This window comes from Elgaria multicarinata, chromosome 3, assembly GCF_023053635.1.
Source record: "Elgaria multicarinata webbii isolate HBS135686 ecotype San Diego chromosome 3, rElgMul1.1.pri, whole genome shotgun sequence".
NCBI classification, from domain to species: Eukaryota; Metazoa; Chordata; class Lepidosauria; order Squamata; family Anguidae; genus Elgaria; species Elgaria multicarinata.
The window spans coordinates 39,548,099-39,576,031 of record NC_086173.1 but is presented as its reverse complement, the minus strand read 5'-3'; the positions used below and the strand labels follow the sequence as shown (position 1 = coordinate 39,576,031).

The 27,933-nt window shown below is 41.1% G+C and overlaps 1 protein-coding gene across 2 annotated transcripts in view; it reads left to right on the top strand.

Annotated features, from left to right (window-relative positions):
• The window catches only part of PRKCA (protein kinase C alpha), a 212,883-nt gene that overhangs the window by 115,849 nt on the left and 69,101 nt on the right, over positions 1–27,933 (top strand). For both annotated transcript variants that reach the window (XM_063120032.1, XM_063120033.1), the window contains exons 4-5: positions 22,745–22,856; positions 27,074–27,202. In XM_063120032.1, the coding sequence (XP_062976102.1) occupies positions 22,745–22,856; positions 27,074–27,202 (241 nt within the window). The remainder of the gene's footprint in view (positions 1–22,744; positions 22,857–27,073; positions 27,203–27,933) is intronic.

The window sequence follows — 27,933 nt, the reverse complement described above, 5'->3', positions numbered from 1 at the left end:
TTTAGAGTTGAAGAGCTGGGTACAAGCACCTGTAACTAAATAATAAAACAGTTGCCAACTACTACTCTTAATTAACAAGACAAGGGGAAATACTTTTTAAAAAATGGGTGTAGGAGGAGAAATAAATTCCACTGAATACTTTTTTAAAACTGCTAACTGTATTTCTCCTACAACTCGTTCTCGTGTCCATAGACAACATAAGGGATGTTGTCACCTGCATAGAGAAATGGGTAGAATTGACTTTGCAGTGCTGTGCTTTGGTGAGCCCTTTCTTGGAAGCAGTAATGTCGGTTGCTATTTCTGTGGCATGTTTTGAGAGATGGGAATAACTTGCAAGGTCATTTCTGTGTCACAAAAATTGAATGTGGAAAGTGGTAGTAAATGTGTGTTGAAAGGCATGCAGGATGTTCAAACTGAAGATTTGGTTGGGACGTGTGTGTGTGTGTGTGTGTGCGTGCGCGTGCGTGCGTGCGTGTTTTCTCCCTTGAAGATGCCTGCACCAATCACTATTTCACTGTTATCCCTCCAGTTGGCTTCCAAGACCAGAAGAAGTCTGTCTTTCAGGGAAGGGGGGGGCACATTACCAGGAGAGAATCAGTGAAGGAAGGAAGTGTATACTTCCTTCCAATGAATTTACATCATTAGTCAATTAGACTGAAGAGCGTGTTTTAAAATTACAGTTTCAATGTAATTTTCAAAGTTTAACCATCAGAACGATTTTGCCATTTTAGAAAATATTTGATAAATGTTATTTTCTGTGATTTGATTTACTGGTTGTTGTTGTTGTGTTTGTCTAAAAATGTTTAAAAACCTACTCTGTACAAAGGCATTATAGATTTCTTACAGTTCATGTCTATGGACTTGCAGCCCCAATAAAAAGCTACATAAGTTTTTGTGAACCGCCCAGGGAGCTTCGGCTGTTGGGCGGTATAAAAATGCAATAAATAATAATAATAATAATAATAATAATAATAATAATAATGTGTAACTTGGTGCTGAAATCAGTATCAATCTCTTCATTTCACTGCTTTCAAAGTATAACTTCTTCTTGATAATGTTTGGTTGATCATTTGCAAACAAATCTAGAATGTGGGTTTTCAGTATTAATGTGTTTTGGGAAATCCTGAATACTTCTATTCTCATCTGGCAGTCGTCTCAGAAATCTCTCTACTGTCTGTGTGTGTGTGTGTGTGTGTGCAGGGCCGGTGCCAGACTATTTTGCGCCCTAGGCAAGATGAGCTACTTTCACCCCCCACCCACCCCAAAATGCCAACTTTGATTTTTAAGAACAGATGTTTCCTGGAAAAAATAAGACGCACAAAACTTGAAATTGCTAAATTTATTTTAAAGTGCAAGAAATACGCCATGCCAATTATAGCAAACAAATTGGAAAGGAACGTCTATGGGTCTAAAATGCATTATTTAATAGGAATATCACCTCCAAATCACCTCCCCAATTCACACACGCGTGCACCCACACACTCAGCATCACTCACTCCAAACAAACACACACGTGAACACATGCATTCACTCAAAGACCCCATGCACCCCATTCACCCATACATTCTCTCTCTCTCTCTTCCGGGCACGTTCCAGAAGTCCGAACGTGGAGCCGCCCCACCCCCACCCCAGCGTTCCTGGCTTCGCTTTGGCTGGGCGGGCACCGGGCACCATCTCGCCCGCTCAGGCCCAGCTGAATCCTCGGGCTGGCCCGGCTCACAGCCAACGCGCATGAGTGCTGCGCTGTGCCCGGCGCCCCTCAGCTTGGCGCTCTAGGCGGCCGCCTGAGTTGCCTCTGTGGTAGCACCGGCCCTGTGTGTGTGTGTGTGTGTGTGTGTGTGTGTGTGTGTGTGAGAGAGAGAGAGAGGGAGAGAGAGAGAGAGAGAGAGAGAGAGAGAGAAGGCTTGTTATGTACTTGTAAATGACAGTTCCATTTTCAGCGACAAGGTTAGTGATTCTGTGGCAGTCATGTGAAACAGGTAGAAGAAACTTAGATATGAAGAAATAAACCAGCTTTAGAGACAGCATGTTTTCCAAGCACTTGTTATGCAGCTGCTACCTTGTTTTCTGCTTTTTATTTGAACAATAACATATCAACTGCAGAAGCAATATAAAATCCTTGTAGCTGCAAGTGCTGTTACCTAACCTTTTATGTCCCAGTTTGCATCTCATTTGATAACATGGTAATATTCCATGAGATAATACATCCTATGTTTTCAGCTCTGTTTTCAAAAACTTATAGGTTAACGGTTGTGGAAATCCGCTAGTGTTCCTTTTTCTCCTCCCCTACAGTTCTTTGTGCCACCTGGAAATCTACTCCAGAGGATTTCCTAGCCCTCCAAGGCTGATCTTTGGGGGCTGTAGGGGAATGAAGAGGAATCACCTCCTGCTGACAGAAGGAGTTCTGTCAGTGGAGTACACTATTGGATCAAACCATATTCCACCTTTCCATTGTCACTTGTTCTCTCTTCCACTGTTTTACTGAACTGTTTGTGTCTTCCAAGATACTGCTTCTTGACCCACACCGTTTTATTTCGTAAGTTCTGCTATGTATATTGGTCTATAATGTTGGCTTGGAAGGTGTTTAAAATTTCTTTCACCTGTGTAAATGTACTGTGAGTGACAATAATATTCTGCTACAGCTAGTATTCAGCATAGATTCTCTTTTGTGTAGTTCCAGATATACCGTATTTCTTCGATTCTAAGACGCACTTTTCCCCCTAAATAAAAAGCTCTAAAAATGGGGATGCGCCTGAGAATCGATGGCGTCTTAGAATCGAAGCAATATGGTTGATGCAAAAAGACTCTATTCCATTAAAAAGGGTCTGAAACATCCAGTCTCCTTAGCTTTATTGCTTTTAGAAAGCTGAGCAAGCAGGGCTTTCTAAGATTGCTTTGCTGGCTGATTGGAGCCTACAGCACGCCCCGTGCAGCTCCGGCCCTCGTCAGCCGCGCCAGGAAGACACGCGGCTCCAAGAGTCAGGAGGCTCACCCCCCCCAAGCACCGGGTCCCCCCCTCCCAGCCCCCTCCCAGTGCTTGTCCCACCTGGAACCCCTCATGCCCGCGGAAAAACCTGTGCCCGGAGGCTAAAGAAGTGCTGCTCCACCAAAGTTGCTCTCACGCGGCAGCTCCAGTCGTCTCTCTCCTCCATGTGCTGGCAGGCAGCCAAAAGAGGAAGTTCCTGCAGCAGCCGCGAGCCGGGACAAGGAGCTGGGAGGGTAAGCGCCTGTTTCTTGCTTACCCCTAAGCCTCTCCCAGCCCAGTGGCCCCCAAACCCAGCTCTTTCTAAGAAATTCTACTCATAAAAGATGTTCAAAGAAATTTATTTTTTCTTCGAATCAAAGCTTTTTTCCCCTGTTGGTGGCACTGAAATTAGTGTGCGCCTTAGAATCGATGGCGTCTTACAATCGAAGAAATACGGTAACCATTTCTAAAAAATAAATGATTTATGAATGCCCAAGGGGAATCAATTGTACTGTTCATTTTACTCTCTCTCCCTCTCCCTCTCTTTCTTTATTCAGAATCTTTTTTAGTCAGCTCTTCATAAATTCACTTTGTCTAGTTCTGTTTAAACTAAATCTTTAAAAAGTTTTCTCAAGGATTTGGAAACCAAGTGCATTTGTTAAGTAGCCAAGTATTGGCTACAATAAACTGACTGGTGACAGATTAGCCAGCCAAACAGCCCTTGGCAATTTAATCATACAGGCAATCTGCCTTTACAGAGAGATAGGGACAAGTTCTTTTCCCTGTTCTTTTTTTCTTTTCTGCATGCAGATATGTTTTAATTGTTATGGCGTGCAGGAATTTCAAAGCTTGATTTGAATTGATGTTCAATCGTCAAGAAGAAAACATAAATTCTAATCATTTTCCCCATTTAGAAATGTATATATTTCCTGAACAAGCATGCTCACTGACTGGTTGCTATAACAAAACATTTGCAAGTAAATACAACCTTATAACATAATTAAAACTCTTTAGCCATGGAACACAAACAATGCACTGCAGAATAATATCTGCTTAGACGAGAGTCAGGTTTGTTTATTTTATTTATTTATTTATTTATTACATTTTTATACTGCCCATTAGGCAATATAAAACCAGATAAGTTGAAGTCCAGGGAAAGCCTGTGTGAAAAGGTATGTTTTCAGGAGGCATTTAAAGGATGTTACATCAGGCCTGAACCCAGACTGGAATGGATCCAGATGATCAGTTTCATCCAAGAGCTCCTGCAGCTGAGATGCCACCACTCTCTTGAGCACCTTACTCAGATATGGGGCATTGCCATACATCTCTGGGTCAAGGGGAGTGGTTTTCAGGAGTGGTTGTACCACTGGTTCCTTCAAAACAGTGGGAACCACACCATCCTGCAGAGATGCATTCCGGTCAGCCCCCACAGCTAGCTGGAATAAGCCATGATGGATTAAGAGGGACTTTAAGGCCACAATTGGCATGGGCAGAAGGAGGCAAAGCATGCTTTCTGGGGCTTCCAGAATGTGCACAGTTCCCCTGGCATGCTAATGGTATGCTGGGGGAATTGCTCACTTTCCGGATACCCTGGAAAGCACACTCTGCCTTCCTCCCCCTGCACCAATCGTGGCCTTAAAGGCCCTCTTAATCCTGTAAATAGGGACTTAAAGGGCCCCATCCCAGGTGTGGGGAGCTGAAAGAAACGCAATTTTCCCAAGGCTGGGGAAATTGTGTATTTTCTCCTTCCACTAGAATGGAGGAAGAAAATATGCAGTTTGCCCAGCTTTGGGAAAATTGAGTATTTCCCCCTGCTCTGTTAATGGCACAGCAGGGTGCCACAATGTCTTGCAGCCAGCGATGGGGCAAAAATCTGCCAGGCGCATCCGTCAGAGCCCAGGAGGGCCAGACACAGGAGCATCCTCTACCCTTATGGGCTGAGGTGGGTTTTCTCTGCATCACTAGTAGAAGGTAAATGTCTAACCAGGAGTAGGCAATGTGCTGCCATGGGGACCAATGTGCCCCCTCGACACTTTCCTTAGTGCTCATTGAGACACCTCACTCCTTCCTGTTTTTATTTTTTACATCTATATTTTCTTACCAGCATCTGGAATTGCTTCAAAGCAAAGTGGAAGCCTCTAGCTGTGGCCATCTTAATTTCCCATGATTGCTTCTGGGTAGGTTACATGTCCTTTGTGGCTAGCCATGCCACAAAAGATAGATGCTTTTGAACTGTGGTGCTGGAGGAAAATTCTGAGAGTGCCTTGGACTGCAAGAAGATCAAACCAGTCCATACTCCAGGAAATAAAGCCAGACTGCTCACTTGAGGGAATGGTATTAAAGGCAAAACTGAAGTAAAAGCTGAAAGCGAGGAGGAGCTGAGGAGCCTTATGACAAAGGTGAAAGAAGAAAGTGCAAAAGCCGGGTTGCAGTTAAACCTTAAAAAAACCAAGATTATGGCAACTAGCTTGATTGATAACTGGCAAATAGAGGGAGAAAACGTGGAAGCAGTGACAGACTTTGTATTTCTGGGCGCAAAGATTACTGCAGACGCTGACTGCAGCCAGGAAATCAGAAGACGTTTACTTCTTGGGAGGAGAGCAATGACAAATCTTGATAAAATAGTTAAGAGCAGAGACACCACACTGACAACAAAGGTCCGCATAGTTAAAGCAATGGTATTCCCCGTAGTAACCTATGGCTGCGAGAGCTGGACCATAAGGAAGGCTGAGCGAAGGAAGATAGATGCTTTTGAACTGTGGTGTTGGAGGAAAATCCTGAGAGTGCCTTGGACTGCAAGAAGATCAAACCAGTCCATACTCCAGGAAATAAAGCCAGACTGCTCCCTTGAGGGAATGGTATTAAAGGCAAAACTGAAGTACTTTGGCCACATAATGAGAAGACAGGATACCCTGGAGAAGAGGCTGATGCTAGGGAAAGTGGAAGGCAAAAGGAAGAGGGGCCGACCAAGGGCAAGATGGATGGATGATATTCTGGAGGTGACAGACTTGACCTTGGGGGAGCTAGGGGTGGCGACAGCTGACAGAAAGCTCTGGCGTGGGCTGGTCCATGAAGTCACGAAGAGTCGGAAGCGACTGAACGAATAAACGACAAACAGGCTACATGTCCTTTGTGGCTAGCCATGCTCACACATGTGAGGCATTTTATGGTTCTGCCAAGGACAGTTTCTCAAATATCCAAATATGCCCAGAGGCCCAAAAGGCTGCCTACCCCTGGACTATGCTATCCAGTTAGAAATATCCATAATTTGAGAACTGGACATGTTGCAGAGAGCATAAAGTAGGAGTACAAAATCATCCATGCATTTTCTGTGGAAAATGCTAGTGAGTTTCATGATGGCATCTCTTCAATTGTACTGCCTATGGTGATTTACCCACAATATTAAAAATGATATATGACCTTGTGTCACCTATAATGCTTAATGTCAGAAATCAGATTCTCCCCATTTTGCCGGTTCTAAATTTTACATAGAAGATCGACATTTCACTCTGTTTGATAGAAGATCATGAATTATGTGTATATTTTAACAAGTTTGTATTGACTTCAGTATTTAGTGTTGTTTGTTTGGTGGTACAATGAGGCTACTGCATTGTACCCCCTCTAGCAATATGGGGACAAGGATTTATGTGATTCAGCTTGATAGGTGTGAGCTCCACTTACGTATTACTTTGAATATAAAATCCTTTAGGATGCCTGGCTCAGAGATCATGGCAGGTATCCCATCATCTGTGATGGGAGCATATTGGCACATAATTCCACCATATTTGAGTGGGAAACTATATGGTTTCACTTAACATTCAATGGACACGTCCGTCTTTAACAATATGCTATCCAAAACACATGGCCATCTGTAGCTATCTGTGTAGGTTGCTTTCATCAGCTCTCTTTTGCTTCAGGGTTCCTAACATGTCCTTTCGCTGACATTAGAAATTCAAAAGAGCAGCTTGAACCAGCAAGGGCTACCAGATCTGAGATTCTGTTGTGATATGTCAGCATAGTTGCAAAAATAGGAGACACCTTTAAATTATGTGTCTGAAGATTCTTTTCCCCCCACCCCAAAGGAACTAAAGTGAATGCTTGGGAGAAGATGTGTTCAGTGATGTAAGGAAGCTCACTGTAGACAGTCACCATGTCATGATATTCCATGGGTTTCATTTCTTAGGGACCGTGCACTAAATTATTAATAGCAGAAAAATTGCAAAACAATCAGGGGGCTACTAAAATAGATGTATCGGCTTGAACAAAAGTTCAGGAAGCACTGAACTGAGAATGTTGTTTTCGCATGTATCTTTGCCTGATGGATTTGGAAATATAAGGACTTTTGCAAGCGTGCAGTGCACATACAGTAACTTTTATTTCTTCGACAGAATAGTAAAATTAACTGACTGAGAATGGTCACAAGAGTTTTATTTTAACACAGATTTTTACAGAGGAAAATTCTTCTGGATTAGTATATCAACCCCCTAGTATTTGGAGAAGTAAACTATTCCTAATTGCCATTCAGCTGACAAAAGGAGTTCCATCAGCAGGGTGGGGTGGGGAGGGGAATCTCCTTCCAATGCACCCTCAATATTTGCTCCAGAGGGCTGAGAAACCCTCCAGAGCAGGTTTTTGGTTTGCAATGAGGAGGACAGTCCAGTTGCCGACTTCTGCTACCATGGCATTGAAGTTAACCCAGAGAAAGAAAGGTTGGAGGTGGGGAGTTACAGTTTTCTAAATAAGGAGTGAGATTGGCACTTGGAAAATTATGAAGTGGGACTTAGAAGGCTAAGTGCATGAGGAAGCCCAGAAATGGCTCTTTATGGCTGTCATAGTTTGTGACTATCCATTCATTTAAAATGGCAGTTCTCATTGAGGATGGACAGCTGCCAGACGTTGGACTCGATGGCCTTATAGGCCCCTTCCAACTTTACTGTTCTATGATTCTGTATGTAAGGTAAGTCCTGTGAGCGGGTGGAAGCAGTGGCTCAGCATCACCCCAAGTCAGGCTGAGGCAGCCCAAAGCACTTCAGACTGCTTTGGCCCGATTCAGTCCCAATCAAGATTTGGATTCAAGGTTTGGACCCAAAGCAGTGCACAGCCCTAGTTATTGTACCATTTCCACACCTGTTTCCCTCACTTGTAAATAAACCTCTAAGAATTGTGCTGTTACTTTCATCTGTGTCAGTGGTGAGTCCAGTGTAGTTTTTGATTGGCACTACTAATATTTGTTGGTTCTGGACTCAAGAAATTGAGAGAACTGGTTTGGTGTTGACTCCTTGTGCCTAGGGCCAGGTTGACCTGGGGCTTCCCTCCATCCCCAGGTGTGATTCAGTTGAATCACATTGCCCTCTGCCTTACTTTACACTAGGAACAAAGGGTACCATGAGGTATGCCCAGGTGATGCTGTAAACTGCTGGTCTGTCTTGAGATGGGGATGATTCAGGGTTGAACTGTGTTTTTAGCTAATGCTGTTGATTGGGCAATTTAAAGGTGTCCTTGAGGGTTGCTTGATTTGGATGGTAGTGAGAAATGCATTTATTTGGAGTTCCAAAGGTTTGCATACTGCAGAAAGACAACTTCAGAAGATATCCTGGTCATGGATTGAAATTACAGTGGAGGCATGTAGCCTAGCATACTAACATCAGGCTCCTGTTGCTATTAGCTGCCATTAAACCCTTGCTCATGCAGCCTTTTTCAGGACAATTAGACAAGGTGCTAAAGCTATGTCAAGAAAAATCCTAAAATGTAGAGCTTCTCATTAGTCCAATTTCTTAATCTAATTTAAAGTTCTAGAACCTGCTGTGGAAATATGCTGGAAATCATGAGTTTTGAGTCACACTTGCTCACCCAGATGCAATTTCTAATTGTCAGTGGTGATCTGGCAGCATTGCTTGCATTTTGAGGCATTTGTTTTTAGATCAGTAAAAGAGTTCCAACCATACTTCCATCACACCTAAAATGCCTGTCTGCCTTGATCCTAATCTACCATTGGTTCTGTGGGCTTACTACCCCACTATCACACAAACATTAGGAGCTTATATTGTGCGATCAAGATTGATTACTCATGGAAGTTTTCAGGTCCTTCATGATGCCATCATCTTCCAGGGCCCCTTACACAATTTATGTCCTTTATCCTGCCTTTGTATAGCATGAGGAAAGTCCATTTTTTCTCTAGGAACTGCTATGAAGTGCTTTATTTGCCAGGTATATTTCCATAATGATGCTATAAAGAACAACGTCATCTAGTGGCTGTAAATGAAAAATATAGAACTTGCCGAGAGAAAAAACAACATGTCAGCCTGTGTAAACGAGCCAATCTTAATCCCACAAAGAATCTGGAAGCAAAAGTCCCATGTGGTGAAGCGCAAAGTAACTGAGCCAGGAGTTCCAGGAAAGTTATTTTCAAAGTAGTAAGGGATGAATGACAGAATGCATTCAGGTAGGCTTGCAAGAACTGACCTTTGCAGAATGGATTCTGAACAAGATCCATTCTTGGTAGACTTGGCTGGGATAAGAGCAGACAGGTGGGGTCAAAAGAGGAAAGGATCGACAAAAGTACAGAGTTAGGTTCAATGACCAGTTAGCAGGCCGGCACAGGGGCAGAGTTTCCTTGATCAACCTTACTTTTTTTTTTTTTGGTGGATAGAGTGAATAGTCAAGAGGAAACTCTTGAGAACACCAGACTCATTTAATTTTTGGCGGCTCTCAAGTTAAGTTCTTTATCTTCCAGTTGTTTTGCTGGATTAAATGTTTCTGCTCCCTCCTTTCTTTTCCATCTAAAGAACAGAACATATGGTATAGTTTCTCTTAGTTTGATGCAAATATGTTACAAATTTACAAAGACGCTTTTTGGTTATTTGATGGCATAACCCATTAATCACAGAAACTTGTCGGTAGTTTTCGATCACAAAAACTAGTGGCTTCCTTTCCATTTTCCCCATTTAAAGAGAGTTTAGTATACTGAAGAAGACTTGAATGCTACTCCATGTTGGCTTGCCAAAAAATTATTTGTAAAGGTCATTCTGCATTTTTAAAATACCGCAGGCTCTTTACAGTTGGGCAAATACTGCAAATTCCACATGTACTTATGGATTAGTTGTAATTACTCCTTTTCTGGAGCCTTACATAAGGTTTAGCAGACTGCAAAGTAATATTTTGACCTGCATATTAAGATTTTAGACACAGAATATTTTTACAAACATAAATGTAAGGGTTTTGAACATAAGGAAAGGTAAGACTTATCTATTGTGTTTATCATTTCATATATACATCATTATTAAATAATTAGGATCAATAAAAAAATATTAAACAAATGATAGATAGGCCAAAGGAACATGGTACATGCACTAAGGTTCTCCTGGCTGAAAGGGGGCTTTGGGGAGTGTGTTTGTGGGTCCTGCATGAAGGGGTGCCGCTGGAAATTAAAATGCATTAAATATTTATAAGCCACTTTTCTGACCAGAGGCATCCAAACTGTCAATAGACTCCACAATTTCTTCAGACATACTATACCGTTTAAGAACATTAGAGGAGCAATGCTGGATCAGACCAAGGGTTCGTCTAGTCCAGCATTCTGTTCACACAGTGGCCAATCAGCAGATGACCAGGAACCACAAGCATGATATGAGTGCAATAGCACCCTCCTGTCATGGGCTGGGCCCATGGTTCCTTTAAGAAATCATCTTTGCTTCATCCCGGGGAGAGGGAGATGGGTTTCTTTGTGTCCAAAAAGGGAGTAGCAAGTTAAAATGCTGAGGCCATGTTTTCACGAGAAGCGCCTGGCATCTGATAACGCCTCCCCAGGCTGGTACCGGGGTAACAAGTTGCAACTGTGCAATGTCTGGGAGCATTAGCGGGCAGTGAGTGCGAATCCAATTGGTTTGAGTGTGTAAAGAGGGAGGGGGAGGTATTAGTCCCTGCTCTCCAGAGTGAGTCATTCCTTTATCCGTGTTTCCCCCCCAAAGCTCTTATGTGTCACTTTAATGTGTGGACCCTTAAGGAAGTGTGTTTGTGTGAAGAATAAAAGTGTTTGGTCCCTATCTCTTATGTGGCGTCGTTCCTTGAGAACCTAGACTCCCAAAGGGGCAGTGAAGGGGTGTGTGTCTGGGCTGGCTGAGCCAGACCCCCCCTTCTCTGGCTGGGGAATCGCTGAGGCAAGCCTGGCGGTTCCATCACACCTCCCACCCATATTGCCCAGCAACTGGTGTATATAGGCTTACTGCCTCTGATAGTGGAGGTAGCACATAGCTATCAGGAATAGTTGCCATTGATAGCCTTGACCTCCAACCCGCTTTTAAAGCCATCCGAATTGGTGGACATCACCACATCTTGTGGTACTGAATTCCATAGTTAAACTATGGGCATGTCTACACTAGTGTTTATCCTGGGGATTGTCCCTGGATAGTCCCTGTGCATCCACATAATGCACAGGGGATCCCATGAGCAGGTAGGGATGATCCCTCCATTTCCCCAGGATATCTGGGAACACTTTTAGCCCGAGGACCATGGGCGATGTGGACACCCATCCCGGCTTCTTCCCTCCTCTCCACAAGTAGCATGGGTCAGCAGAGGGAAGGAGCCGGGACGGGGGAGCCAGGGTGGGTGGGGAGTGGGGTTAGGTTTTTTGTTTGTTTTTTACTTACTTTTTCGCTGGAGCGCAAGTGCATCCTAGCTCCTGTCTTTTTTCTTTCTTTTTTTTTAAAAAAAGGCAGATGTGAGGTTCTGCTTCCTCCCTGGATGTTGCACGCTGCGTGTGAACCCAGGGGGAGGATCTCACAATCAGCATATTGTGATATCCTCCCTACTCTCTCCCCTGGTGTAGACATGCCCTATGGGCTGTGAAGAAGTACTTCCTTTTATGTGTCCTGAATCTCTCACCAATCAGCTTCATATTATGACTCTGGGTTCTAGTATTTTGAAAGTCGGAGAAAAATGTCTCCCTATCCACATTCTCTACACCATGCACTTGTTTAAAATGCAACATCATCAATTACAGTGGTTAAAAAACAAACAAACCTTTAAGCAATGTACTCAGGGAATAGTTTCCAAGCAAGCAAAAAGACTGTGGTTCACTATGATAATGTGAGGGTTGGCATAAATGGGGTCCTATTGCCAGAGATTATCAGATGCTTGGGAATGCCTCATACAGCTTGGGATCAAGCTATTTGAAAGTCTGCTTTCTCCTCTACAAGCCTGCCCAGTTTTTAAGCTCTTCTGGGGAGGCCCTTCTCTCTGTACCACTGCCATCAGGGACATATTTTGAAGGGATGCAAGAGAGAGTCTTCTTTGTGGCCAGTCCCAGGAGCTGGAACTCCCTGCTGAGGGAGCCTAGGTTGACCCCCTCTCTGTTATCCTTTAACCAGCCAGAAAAGGCCTTTTAAAAAAAATTCAGGCAGGCCCGTTGATGGCTTTTAAAAAAATAATAATTGGTTGATGCTATTTATTTCTATTGTGTTTCTATTTGTATTTTTTAATTTATTCGTGTTTATGTTTTAATTAAGTTTTTGGTTGTAGTCCCGATTTTATTGTTAGCTACCTTGAGCACAATTTTTTTGGGCAAAAAAGCAGGATACAAAATAAAAAAACAAATAGCTACGTAGGACTAAATTGTCTGAACTGAGAAAGAGTAGTCTCTATGATTTGCTTATTTCATAAACACCATTCATAACGATTTTGCTGTAGATGAAAACCAGGTTTGCAGAAACTGCCATTTTTAGAGAACATGAATTGCTACATTAAAAAATGTTGCTTGGTGCTTTTCTCATTCTTTTTATGTTTGTGGTTTCTGTCTTGGGTAAATGATAATTTAGTTGCAACTTTAAATTCCAAGCAAGATGTTTCACTGATATACTTGTTCTCTGGGTCACTGGTTTTCACTGGGAAACTAGGAGATTTCAGATTAGGTAGTATTTCAGCTTTTCAAATATCTGGTAGGAGTGAGTTGTGGTGTTTTGTGCTCCAACAGTCATACTATGGCTAAATTTAAAAAGATAATATATGCATGCATTTCATAGAAGCCCCTCACAGGGAAGGAATTTAGTATGAGGTGCACAGATCCACCATCTTTGAAACTTCAATGTTTAAGCATCTTCTAACCCTTGTGATAGCACACATACGCTTAAAAGTTATTTGGGGAATGATTTGGGGAATGATCAGTAGTCGGACAAGGAGAGCAGGTTTATAATAATAAAAACTGTAACTGTGTGGATTCAGATGCCTTATCCCAAAACTGTGATAAACAGAACAAACTCTGCAAAGTTTGGGATTTCACCCTATCATTTAATCCTGCTTTTTCCGCAGTCTTGGGATGATCCTGAGACCGCTGAGCATGTGGGTGGGCGTTGTGGGTTGTCCCAGTTCCTCGCGAGTAACCGCAAGGAGCCGGGACCCAGGCATGGGGCAGAGAGCTCCTCAGGAGCTCTGTGCCCATCCAGGGTGGGGTGGGGGGAGGGGGAGGTTTTCCCCCCAGCTTACCTAGCGTTCAAGCCCTCCTGCACTCATTTCCCTTTAAAAAAACACCAAAATGGCGGGTGCAAGTTGCATGCCACGTGTAGACCAGGGTGATGATCTTGCAATCATAAAATCATGAAATTGTTGCCCTACTACTCCCTGGTCTAGCCATGGCCTTAGTATCAAATAGCTTGAATTCTCATACACCACACACAACATCCAAGAATGAATTAAATATAAAATTAAATATATTAGATAGTACATAAGATCAAATTTCACATTTCTTCCAAAGCCAATGATTTATTAAATAGCAAAACAAGAATATATGTTAGTTTCTCTATCCTGATTGTTTTAAAGTATTCAATAAAAAGCTTCCATTCTTCTGTAAATTTTGGGATCTGTTGTCTGCAATCTCTCAACCTGACTACTTCACTGATTTTCAATAATTGTGCAATTTGCCAAATTTAAACAAACTATTCTTTAGATACAATATACAAATATAGCCTACATACATGAGGAGTTTTGGAAGTGAACAAAAGGAAATAGCCAGTTACTGAAGGGAGAGAAGGAAATTAGGAGTGTTGTGTAAATGTAGGACAGATTTGATCTTCCTAAGGAGAGGATAAAAAGAGGTTAAAGTGAGAAAGTATATTAGAACAAGGATGTGCTTTTTGGACTGGAAACGGGGGGGGGGGGGAAGAGCAAGTTTGCAAATGGATAAGGAGAAAAATGAGGAGAAAGGGCTACATAAAGCACAGAAGGAGGCCATGAGCTAATCAGAATACATGGAAATTCAGTTGTCTTACTCATTTTCACAGTATTTTATAGCAGAAGAAATGGGGATAGGGACTAAAGAGAATTGTTTTGATAACAATACTTCACTTCTTCTCTGTATATTAATAATTATACTTTCAAAGAAAAATGTGCATAGCTATTTCTCAATTTTTCACTGTTGGCTACTCCTTCATGACTCTGAACAGTCTTTCTCAAGCCAACATAAATTTGTATTTGACTGTCTTATAAAGATTTTTTCTTTCTTCCAAAATGACTAGTGAATCCAGACCCAAGTTTGGATGTTGAACAGCTCAACTGCTGTACAAGTTCAAGGTTGCTTAGAAACTGATTTAAATTAAAAGCATCATGGTGTGGTCTTTTGCTTTGTAAAACAAGTAATGAAAGTTATAAATATCTTTTAGTAATATGCCTGTCACATTTTAATCTTATGTGATTTGATCTTGGCCCATTAATATTCCCCTCTTGATCCTGATTTGCTCAGAACACTAAGTCAACTTCTCACAGAATTCCTTGTTTATATGTTGTCTCTAATTAAGTTGCAGTTCCTTCATTAAAAAGAGTGTACAAAATATAGTTACATTAGTAAATACTGGGTGCATTCCAAATTTAACTGCCCATATTGTAATTAGGAAATGAGAAACCCCTGTGGGTGCCGGCGCATAGCTTTTTATGCTTGCCAGCTAAATCAGTACTATTATAAACAACAAGGACATTAATAGCAGGCAGCAATCAAGCTCAGGGAGCTTGGTAACTATTTTTTTCTTTTATGTTACAAGTTGTCGCATTCATTAACATTAAATATGAACTTAAAAGTTCAACATTAAAACAGATGTTTTCGCCTAACAACCTAGTTTGTTCATCCCGAAATGTGTTTGTCTCTCACTTAATTAAAATGCCAGGTGACTACTAACAACATTGTTTTAAAAGCTAAGTTATTATATGCCTCCTTATATATAGACAAAATGATAATAATGCAATTATACCTTATAGGTCTGATGTATGCCAATATATTTATTAATTGAATTTTTAGTGGGATAAAAACTGCCAAATTATTTAAAGCAATGGATATTATTAGAATTGTAAAGAGTTGCAATTTGATTTTTATGTTAGTAATTAGTATATGTCTTTTAAAAATCGGTTTACTTTATACATTGCTGTTTCTTCAAATAGCTTTTGAGTAGCTTAGTCCAGCAGCTGGTAAAGCTAGATAGATCTGCATACAGTGGAGTGACCCATAGAACTCAAAAGATTCACTGAATGGGAACTTCTGGATGTGTTGCAAATGTCCTGGCATTCAGAAAGAATGGAGGCCATAGCATCCATTTTACATGAAATTCTTTCCTACTTCCACATAGTTTCTGCTGTGTAGTGATTGTAAAGGCCACCATATAGTGAATAAATACTGGTTCTCAGAATTGTTACCTTAAGGCTGGAGCTTCTTTCTGATATCGTTGGGCTAGAAGTGGAAGAGTACTCTATTTGAAAAGCATCCTCAATTTGAATGGCTGCCCAGTCTAAGTCCAGTTCAAAGATAAGGAACCCTAAGAAGGGAGAATAAGGATGCCTCAATTTGCTCATCAGTAGCACCTGGACAGCAGATTGAGCAGGAATACAGGTTGCCTGGTCACTGTCTTTTGTGCTGCATTTCTTTTTAAATTATAATGCTTATTTCTAAGTGTGCATCTGTATGTATAAATATGCACATGTTATGCAAGGTGGTGTCCTTTTTTATTCTCTTTTTTTTTGGCGATGCTGTTTTTCGTTTTTGTTTTTTAGACATTGGCCATAGCTAGATGGGGCTTTATCCCGGAGCAATCCCCAGGATTGTCCCTTGCGTTCACATGATGCACAGGGGATCCTGGGATCAGGGAGGGATGATCCCTCCCTTGCCCTGGGATCTCGCTCTCCTCTTTAGGCCTAGTTTTTCCGCAGACCGTGGAACATGTAGCCAGGTGCTGTGGTTTGTCTCGGCTCCTCACGATTCCTCACAAGGAGCTGGGAACCACGCATAGGGTGCAGCGCTCCTCAGGAGCACTGTGCCCATCGGGCGTAGGGGGAGCAGGGAAGGTAATTATTTTTTAAAAAATTACTTACCTTTTGTGCACGAGCGTTTGTGCGCTGCTGGGAAACATAAAGAAAATGGCGGTCGTGACACCTCTGCCTCTGAGGTTGTCACGTGCCGCATGTATACTGACAGGGAGAACTCATGATAAAAATATCGTGGGATCTTCACCCCTCCACCCCGCTAGGTCTAGCTAAAGTTTCTAGACTTTTCACTTTATTGAACAGGCCACTTCTCAGTGTTCTAATGCTGAACACTATCAATGAGATCATAGATTCAGTTGTCAGACTAGACAAACGTTTAATTGGTTAAACAAATCACAATAATTGGGCAGTATTTCAGTCATCCTCCAAGATCAAAACTTAAGTGTAGTCAATTTTGTATTATTGTTTGAAAGCACTCTGTAGCCAAAGGTATGTTGTCAGGGTCACTTCTGTATAGAGCATTCTCCCTACCTTTACAGTCTCTTTAAAAGACAACATATTGAAAACATTTTGGATTTTTCTCAGAAAAAGATTGTACATTGGGTGTTCAATTTTGATTGCAATTGCATCCTTTGCTTTGGCTTTTACTTGTGTTGCCGAATTCTTTGTTTGCACATGATGTTGCTATTGTGCTGCATTATTAAGAAAGAGAGTAATAATGGGAAAGTGCTAGTTTTTTATTGCACCAACTGCTGACAAGCTCTGAATAAAGCACTGCCTTACCAAGAAAAGATAACGTAATGAAAATTGTTCAGAGCAGAATAACAGCATGTTTGCAGTACTTTCAGGTGAGGCAAAACATTCTGTTTGATGGTCAAATAGCCATCTTATCCACCTTCCTGTGTGCTTCTTATCTTAGTGATGAGGAAAGAGTCTTCATTCATTCAGCTGAGGAGTGGATGAATTTGTTGCTTTTTAACCTAATTTTACAGCCTGTGAAATTTTGTATTCACGCCTGTCTGTCAGGTTTGCCTTGTTTTAATGAATTAAGTGGCCTATAAGATTTGGGATACTGTTCACTTGTCTATCAACTTCAATATCGTTTTATTCCTATTAGTGTGAAGGAACTGTGGGAAAAGAGTAAAGCACAGTGCTGCAAATATCAAAGGTACTTAAGCTAATATATTTCTTCCATATATAATTTTCAGTAATGCAACCCTAATGTCTCATTGAAAAGTAGAAAATTCAGTCCTGGTGTTCTAAAAATTTTTTATTGCATATATACATCTCTCTTCCTATAGTTTTACAGGAATAGTTTGATGCCGCTTCTTAAAGTATATACTTAATCTCAAGAAGTTTATTATTGGCTGTATTACCTTCCTTCTATGCTTTTGAGTGACTCTCATAAGAGCCATATGTCAGGCTGCAGAAGCTACTTTTTTCAGTGGCAGCATCTGGCATCTTGGCACAATCCAAAGACCTTTCAGGCAATTTTGGAAATAAATGTCTGTAGGTTTGTTGCATTTTTTTCTTGCTGATAGGCTGTCCCCATATTTCATATGTGGCTTTTTCCTTGGCCAGAAAACTCAGTGCTGAAGAATTCAGTCAATACAGACACAATAAAGTTAAGTTCCTTGGTTTAAGTTAGCCTTTTTCTTAACAGCTACGATTAACAGCTTTTTAATTGGTTGCTTTTTTGTAAGTTGTGCTTTAGGAAGTAATAATTGGAGAGTAAATTGTTGTTGTGTTTAAGAAGACCGCTCGACCTTGATATTAAAATGCAGTCCTTTCAGTTTTAGTAGTAGTTGAAGAGGTGGCTTTCTTGGTTTTGGTTTTCAGCTACTCTTTCCTGCAGTTTCATAGGCTGGTAACACTATTATTATTATTTTAAAAAGAAGAAGCTATTAGTAAAATGTGTTGCCACATAACCCATAGGTACTTTCCAGTAAAGTTTCAACATGGTTATTGCTAACTAGTTATTGCTAACGTATAGCTCTGTACAGTGACTTCTTTGGAATAGAGACAATCAGCCAGTCACTTGCTTTACTGGTGCAGAGCTTCTCCCTTAGTTACAGACTTTCCACTACAGATGTAATTCTATAGACAACAGGAATCTGTTTAAAATGTGCTTTTCAGGGTTTAATTTTTGTAAACCATCCAGAGAGCTTCGTCTATTGGGCGGTATAAGAATGTAATAAATAAATAAATAATGTTTGCATCTTAAAAGGGATGTCCAGTACAGGAATCCTGAAGTTCTTCTCACTTGAACATTGAGCAGATACCTAATGGGGGTTATCACAAATGGGAATTATTTTCAAGACATCAAAGAGTAAATAGGTGGCTGAACTCTAGTAGTTCCTCTATGATGAATCAATACGTTGCAATACTTAATGAAAAGCAAAACTATTTTAAGAGGCGTTGTTGACTTCATCATTTATCTAACAAGGCAAGGGACTTAATATAGGTATATAGCAGATGATCGTGTGAAATTCTTGGTATCCAGAAGAGCATTTCTGGAACATATTGTATGTTGTCAGTAAACAAGTGGGAGACCCAAGAAATTTTGAGTGCAGTTTAGGAAGTACCCCCTTGTACATAATTAGCATTTGATTGGATTTGGGAATGGGGGGAATTTGTGAGGAAGGGCTAATGAAGGAGTTTCATATTAGAAATGCTGGAGGCTGTATGGAAGGGTTTTCCAAGTGCTGACATTCTTCTTGCTCACTCCAGTACTGCCAGCTATCAGAGGAGGGTGAAGGGAGTTGCTATCAAGGTTTAGAACTGCAATACTTAAAGTAAATCAAAACTGCAGCAAACTGATCATCAATTGCTGGTCAAACTTCAGTTGTCACATTAAATTTGCCAGTGACATCCTTGTTCTTTGGAGGAGTGCTGATGTAACAAGTTAATTTTTTTACATTATAGCAGTTACAGATGTTTCTAGACTAGAAAAACTTTATGAAATGTAGCTTGCCTGTTAGTTTAGCTTGTTCTCAACATGTCTGCTGTTGTAGGCCTCAGAACAGCAACAATTTTTGTTCAAATAATTTGTAATAATTGTTGAATTGTTTAGGTTTTACTGTTGTGAGTTGCCTTGGGTTGAAAGGTGGCATAAACATGAAATTTTAAAAAATCAGAGAATGATAAATGATTGAAGCACAGCCTGTAGAAAGTGACTAAACCCACTAAACAGCAACAAATGTAAAATTAATTGTTTTTGTTAGATATTCCTATATGTTGTTTTGCCTCCCTCTAGAGGGGTGCGTAGGTATTTTAGACAATTCCCCATTTTGGATATTCTTAAGATTCTGGAGATTCTTATTTGCTAAAAGGTCTCTACTGTTAAAGGCTTGAAAAATACATACATGTCACCTCTCCAGACAGCAGCTTTGCAGTGCAGCTTAAAAAGCAGCTTCAGGATGTGACTTGCCTGAGGTATATTTGGAGACAGGTTGGTGTTTTAGACTAAAAGTAATAAGTGATTTTCTGCTCTCAGAAATCTGAGATTGTATGCTGTATGGGGACAGGGGCTGTAGCATCTCAACAACTGATCATTGGAATTTGACCTTAATCAGCCCATTGAAAAGAATTAAAACATCAGACCTCAATTATCTTGCATCTTATGAAGTACACGCTTGCCTATATCAAAGGGCATGGCTAGATGAGGAGGGTTGAAGGGGATGATCTCACGATTTTATGATTGCGAGATTGTCCCCCTAGTCCACACATGACGTGCAACATCCCAGGAAGAAGAGGATGTCACGCCCGCCATTTTGAATTTTTTTTAAAAAGGAAAATGAGCACACGAGCTCTCAATCGAAATTGTAAGTTTTTTTTAAAAAAAAAAAAAACGCCCCGTGCTACCCCCACCCCAACCCCAATGGGCACAGAGTTCCTGAGGAGCCCTGTGCCCAGTTCCCGGCTCCTTGCATTTACTCTTGAGGAGCCAGGACAAAACCACGATGGCAGGCCACACGTCCCGCAGTCTCGGGATCATCCCAAGACCATGAGAAAAATTGGAATGAAAGGGTAGGGTGATATCCCGGGCCAAGGGAGAGATCGTCCCTTCCTGCTACCGGGATGCCCTGTGTGTCCCAGGATGATCCCTGGGATATCGCCCCGTCTAGCTATGCCCAAAGTTTATGGCACAATCAATTAGTGAATTATAAGTTTCTGCCCCAAGATAGACAAATAACATATGTCTTGTGTCTAATAATGTTCTAAACCTGATGCACCAAATAATCTTACCAGTACCGGTATGTGAGATTATATTTGCCTCTTTTTATTTTTCATGTCACCTGATAATCTTATACCTAATTTGGACCTGTGTTGTACATTTGTGTTAAAAGTGTGTTTGTTAATGTGGCATCTTAATGATTTTTTATTTATTTATTGCAAAATGACTTTCTGTTCTGGTATTTTATGAAGTTGAATGGAACTTTTTCTGACAAATGTGGTTGCACTAAACCAATTCAGTTACCTTTATAATTCTGTAATAACACTTAGATATAACTCAGTATAAAAATCTGCAAAGGATTCTTACCCCTTTCCACTGAGATGTATCTTGCTGCCAAAAATTGATCATAGTATCAAAATTTGCCGTCCTAGCTCGAAGAAAGCTGCTAGACAAACTTTCTTCCCCTACCTACTCTCTTTCCCCCTGCTATTTGACTTTTTAAATAAATAAATAAGCTAACACTGCTACTATAGGAATGTTGGAAGTTGTGACTATTTGTCCATCTAGCACACCAGTATTATCTACTGTGATTGACAGTGGCAGTCCATGGTCTCCAGCAGGAGTCTTTCATGAAAGCTGATCCCACTGTAGATGGCAGCAGTTGAACCTAGGACTTTTTGCATGGAAAGCAGTTACAATCTCTCCTCTATACAACGCATTTGTATAGGCACCTTAATAACCAGGTTCACATGATTGGGGAAGGAAAATAAGTTTATAATTTATTTTCTGTAAATATAGTTACAGAAAACACTATAGTTTATTTTCCCACCCCCATGCTCACCAGTTGCATGCTGAGTGATTACCATGATTACCCTTGCTGGGCACAGTTTGTCATGTCATCCAAACCTGGCAAAGGTGAAGGGCGGGTGGGTTTACAAACCTTTCCCCAAACCCATGGCTTGTTCTAGGGTTGTGAGGTGCTTTGCAAGCCACCACTGCATGGTGCGCAAACGGGATGCGTGGATCAGGAAAATACGCTAAGGTGGCTTATTTTCCTTCCCCAATTGTGTGAACCATCTTCCATTTCTTCCCAGAGCAGCAGGTGTCTAGGGTCTTGAAGGGGGTAGTTTTCTCCAAGAGAATACTCACAAGCTCTGCATCTCCTGCTACCATGTGCAGGGTAGTTGACAGTAACGTATGGATATTTGCTTTCACATTGAAATATGTAAAGCTCAATTTGTACATGCAGCCAAACAAGGCGATCAGTTGAATAAAACAGAACCACATGGGAGCAATCCCACATAGTTATGGCATTGGTGGGACTTGGCTTCCATACAGTTCATACTCTTTCAACCATAGCATTGCATGGTTCCAAAAGAGGATTTGCAGTGCTAAGGTTTACATTGCAGGATCCACACCAGATAATCCTTTTGTACAAAAAAAAGTGTAGCTGGGTCATATGGTTCAATTCCAAATGGCCACCTAAGTAGGTAGTGGTACGTAAGAACCAAGTTTTGTTTATAGCTATTTGGTTTTTTAAAAGTATCATTTGTAACAGGATAGCAAAAAGTATGGACTACGGGCTGTAAATCTGTTGTGGCAGCACTTCCTGACCCTTTGATCTCTCATCAGAGATCAAAAATAAAGGAAGTGCTAGCAAAGGAAAGCCTTCCCTGATCTCTGATGAGAGATCAGAGATGGGCAGCCACTCCAAAGCAGCCTGGATCACTGCTTTACCACCACCTTGTCCCTTCTCCAGTGACTCCAAGCAAACCAGGATAGTTGATGAAAGGAGGAGGCTGCAGCTTCCTCCCTTTTCCAGCCATTCTGAAGCAGGTGTGTATGTTTGTATGTCCCCTCATCCCCACTCAGTGTGTGTGTGTGTGTGTGTGTGTGTGTGTGTGTGCCACCATGAGACCTAGGCCTTAGCTAGACCTAAAGTTTATCCCGGGATCATCTTGGGGTCGTCCCTGCCTGCTCCTGGGATATCCTGTGTGTCATTTACATGAACAGGGATGACCCCGGGATAAACCTTAGGGCTAGCTACGGCCCTACTGACAAAACTGGATTTGGCCCTCAGAGCCAAAAGGGTTGTGCTCCCCTGATTTATAATGTAATCACTCAACCACAAAATCAAATGAACCTCATTTGATTTTATTACAGAATATTAAGTATTTTTAGGCTATTGGGGGAAGATAAGCAGCAGGCATTTTCAGAGGAAATATGTGTTGTACAATAAGTTTTAAATGGGTTTTCTGCTTCATAAACAGCTGTGGTAAAAGATGGTCCTTTCGGTATGAAGAATTTTGTGTCATAAAGTTTCATTTATTAAATATGATTTGACATCCAATTGCTATCTTCTTTTTCAGGATCCCAGAAGCAAGCACAAGTTCAAAATACACACATATGGAAGCCCAACATTTTGTGACCATTGTGGATCATTGCTTTATGGACTTCTGCACCAGGGGATGAAATGTGACAGTAAGCATTTTTCTCATGCTGTTAAAACAGAATTTTTAAAAATTAATGAAGCCATTAGACACTGGCCAGCCTCTTAGCAGGAAAACATTGTTTCAGTTACTGTTAGTTACAGGCATGACTGTCCATTTCAATTAAATATTTGAAAGCATTTAGCAAAATAGTGTAAATGAGTGGAGCTTTCTCCAGTGTTGATTTGGCTATAGCAATATGTTAATGGAAACTTACTGGAAGAGAGAATAATTGCATTCAGTCAGCATCTGGCCTTAGAAATTGTGGTAAAGGCCTGAGCATTAAAAAAATAATAATGTTAAATTAAACTTGTGGCTTCTCAGTGTTCTTTTTGCCTTTCTGCCCAGCCACTGTTCCCTCTAGATTACTTTAAAACTTGACATTCTCTGATTATGGGCAGCAGGATAGTGGATCTTATGATATTGCTCTTCCTGTCTGTGAGGTATGAACCCGTTTGTGACACCCTCTAATAGAGAAGCATTGCTTATTCCCAACACTTGGGATCTCAGTCTTTTTCTTTTTGAAGAGCTGGAGCTGTCCCATGCAGGGTTGTCAGTGCTGAGGAAGTCATTCTGAGAAGGAAGCTAGTCAGTTTCATAACAGAAACCGATTCAGAAGAAGTGGTACAAGGTTAAGCAGAAATATGTATGTATCTGTCATCATGAAGCTGTAGGGGAAATTGTAAATTGAGAGATGCTCCCCATTGCAAGAAATCACTGATCTTGAACTGAGGACTCTCACGATGGGCCCCCAACATGCCTTTAATCTCTGTACCACTGTGGCAGCATGCAAACAAAAGGAACTTCTGGTCTCCTCTGCTCCACTGCTCCAAATTGCCATTACAGACACCCACTTTTATCAGAGGATCTGACACTCATGGAAATAGGGCTGCAGGGCCAGGTCAAATAGTGTGCCATGTTTCACCTGCAGCAAACTAGAAGGGCTAGGAGCAGGGGCCAATGTAGTCAGAGCCTACTACCGAGTCCATTGGTCAAAAGCAGGCCAATATTACAGAAGCAGGAGAATCATACATGTACCCTGAATAAATCTTTGTGCTCTTGGGAGGAATCCCAGTTTTTGTTCTGATGTGAGGCTTACTGGGATCAGATGCTGGAGGTCTGGGTAGCATTAGTCATGATAGACTTGTTTCTCCTGCTCTCTAAAGTTCTTGAACTATCTAGTCAGCCTGAACAGCCTGGAGTCTTGAGTTTTTTCTCACCCTATAGGTCCATGAAATGCTTTTCCATTTGCTTCTCATTCTGCCACATCATTTCTGGTTTTGGCCTCATTCAAGGGTCTTGAAGACAGTTGGCAAAATACTTCTGAAGTCAAAGGGTCCATATTTTTATCCAACAAGATCTCCTACCTTTAATTAATATATATATCAATCATGGAGATGCATGCAGTGCCCAAGGAGAGTGTTCTAATGGAGGACTTTATCCTCTCAGGCTACCTGACTTTAAAAGTTTTCTTCAGGCAAGTTAGAAACCTGCCTTGATGTTATCTGTTATGATGTTCAGGCTTTGGTTTCCAATATGATAATACAACATAGCCTATGGGGATGTATTAAGTTCTAGGGCACAAGTTAATTCTGTTTCTCCTTCTAGGGATGCAAAACTAGTTACAACAAAGAAATGCAAAAAAACAGCTGTTGTCAGAAAGTACACAAACCTCTATTTCTTTCTATGTGTTTTGAGTTCAACTCCTCCTCAGTAGCTTTAAAAATAGTAAGCTCTCACATATGACTAATTCAATGGTTTACAAGCTATTTGGGGATTCCTTAGAAGCCTGTTCTTATAAAGACCAATGATAAAAAAAATATCACTTTGGTTGCTCAAGATGGAAGAGGAAGGAGAGGTTTTTATCCAAGAGATTCCTACTTGGGAGTCTTATCTTTGCTTCTGATGTTTCCCTGTGTGGGTCACTTGTACCAATACAGGGTGCTACCATTCAGTCATCTTCCACCTTAAATATATAAGGATCACAAAGGTCCCTGCACCTCCATAGTTGCCTGACCTATGTTCATGCAGACCAAGGCCATGGCTAGATGGGGGGTGGGTTGGAGGGGTATGATCTCGCGATTTTATGATCGCGAGATCCCCCCCTCAGTCTACACGCAGCACATGACATCCCAGGAAGACAAGGACGTCGCGCCCACCATTTTATTTTTTGTTTTTAAAGGAGAAGGAGTGCATGAGCGCTCGTGCACACATCGTAAGTGTGTGTGTGTTTTTTAAAAAATCCCCGCTCACCCCACCCCACCCCCTGAGGAGCTCTGTGCCCTGTGCCTTGTTCCTCATGGTTACTTGCGAGGAGCCGGGACAAACTGCGACACCTGGCCACACATTTTGCGGTCTCAGGATCATCCGCAACAGAAGTGTAGGGTGATATCCTGGGCCAAGGAAAGGATCATCCCTCCCTGCTCCTGGGATCCCCTGTGCATCATGTGAATGCACAGGAATGATCCCGGGGCAATCCCCGGGATATCGCCCCATCTAGCTATGTTCCAAGACATCAACTGTATGATTCAGACTCTCCCAAGTCCTTACAGCTTAATGGTCAGCTTTGAGAGAAACCATTTAGGCCCATCTCAGGCTCTACTTCATGTGAGAGAAAGCCAGAGAACAGAGGCAGATGAAGCTCTGCTAATTTCTCCTATCCAGCAGAACTTGTTGTAGGCTTGCACTTGTGTACATGTGTGTGTGTGTGTGTTTCTTGCATCCCTAAGCTTGCCATCACAGAGTACATTATCAATGGTTTCTGAAGAGATGATAGTGTTAGTGAGGGCATCCTCCTCAAAAGCTTTTATCACTGCCCATGACTCAGGCCTAAATGTGAATTAAGCTACATGTGGAATATCTCAATGTCTTACAACTGGAAAATGTTTTACTTTACTCAGCAGTTTGACAGGCAAGGAAAGCACTTTACAACACTTTGATTAAAATCAAATAGGGCCATCAGAGGCTAGAAAAAATCCATTCATGATCTGGGCTGCAAAACTAGCCATTCCTGCTTTTAAAGCCTTCAGGAAATGAAAGACCTTATTGTTTCCTAAAATCTTCCCAATCAGCTCAAATAAGTCACAAGGTCTAAATTGCATTTCCCGAGTGGAGTTTCTTAGGGAATAGCAATTTATTCTCTTAGAAGTACAGCAGCATCTTCAGGGGGTTGTTCTTCCTCATTGAACATAAGCTAGGGCTCCTGCTTGATTCAATCCATTTATTACTAGACTCTCTAAAACTGTGAATTCATATGTGGTGGCAGAAGGTATTGAATCACATGGATAGGAACTGGGAAAGAGTGTATTGTCTGGTTGCTCATGATCAAAGAGGGGGAGATTTTGTTCTTACCTGTCAATTTTCTTTCTGGCCCTGCATGGCTGACTGGGTTCTATAAAGGGGGAAAGTGTGTGGTCTTACCCCATTGCTTTCTTTTTGACTGAAAAAAAGCCTCCAAGGCTGCAAATTTTCAAAGGTGGGGGGAGAGAAGTTGCCATTTCTCCAATCAGAATCATCTTCTCCAGGCTATTTCCCCCCCAGCAAGAGTTGAGAGATGTGAAGCCCTGGAAAGATTCCCAGAATCTATAAGATTCCTAGATGCTGTAGCAGTCAATGAATGTAGTTCTAAAACCTACATGTGAGAGAAACTCTGTAGGTTATCCTGCTACCACAACTGACAGAGCAATGTGTGGGTTGTTCTACCATATCACCAGGCTGGGGTCTATGGAACTCACTACCTCTGCTTTTAATAAAGTTCCTGATTAGACTTCACCAATAGGGAATGCTGCCTCAACTATAAAACTGCTTCCACCAAAATAAGCCCTCTATACATAAAAGAAACTCAGTAGCCCAGTTCCTATGCATAGGCATGGGAGTGACACTATCTTTCAAATTGAACAAAAATTAAGAAGTTTATTAAGGGAAAGTGTTTACAAAACACTTTCCCTTAATAAAATGTCATCCTTCAAATAATAGGTTGTTTAAAAGTTCTTAAATTACAGTGCTTGGTTATCATTCCTAACAGACAAGAGAGTCTTCTCCAGATAAATAAGCTCTCAATGGCTTTTCCTTCTGTTGATAATTCAGATGGGCTAAACTCCAACCTAACTAATTTCTCACAAACGGGAACAAGAGCATTTGCAATCTTTTGCAGCCATCACCAATCCTTGGTAATATATGGTACTGAGTTATTTCTTTTCTGATCTGCAGCCTGTGATATGAATGTTCACAAGCAATGTGTAATAAATGTCCCAAGTCTTTGTGGAATGGATCACACAGAAAAAAGAGGAAGGATCTATTTGAAGGCTGAAGTGACTGGTGAGAAGCTGGATGTGACAGGTAAGAAAGAGATATGTTAGAAGTGGCATGCTTTGCTTTGGACCTCTTGTTAGCTTTACAATATATCTGTTCATTTGAACTGAATAGCTTACGTCACTATAATAATAAATTTAATTTAAAGGCCAGACTTAACATAGAAAATAGCTCGTATATGTTAATAACTAAGTAAGCACAAGATACACAGATAAAATTAGCTATAAGGAAAATCATGAGTAATTTAATTCAATTATTTTGTAATTGAAGTAAATATTTCATGTAATCAGCATTTCAACCTCATTGCTTAAAAAATATAGGGGAAAATTCTGAACACCTAGCAAAAATCCCCTGGGATTCCACATCATCCACGATCAAAGGCAGCTACTTCCTGTTGCCACTGTGTCATTTGGTTTGAGCTAAATGTTATTCCAGGCAACATATAAAATAAGGTTTGAGGGAAGTAATACACTTTTCTCTGTTTCTGTTTTCGATCTTCATTTGGCTATTTTTAAAATTAATATTCCAGATTCTATCTTTTTGTTGAGGCCATTGTGATTTTTGTCATGTTTAGGGTCAGTTGATATTGCCTCTTTTAATCTGAGTTTCAAAACTGGCTTATACCAGGGATTGGTTTTGTCCACATCAGGTCCTGTATGTATTGTGTGTATGATCCGTAATACAGCTTGCTTTTCAGCATCCATTGTAATCTTTGGTTGAAAATGGGAAGAAAGCATTAGCAACAGAATGCATGACAG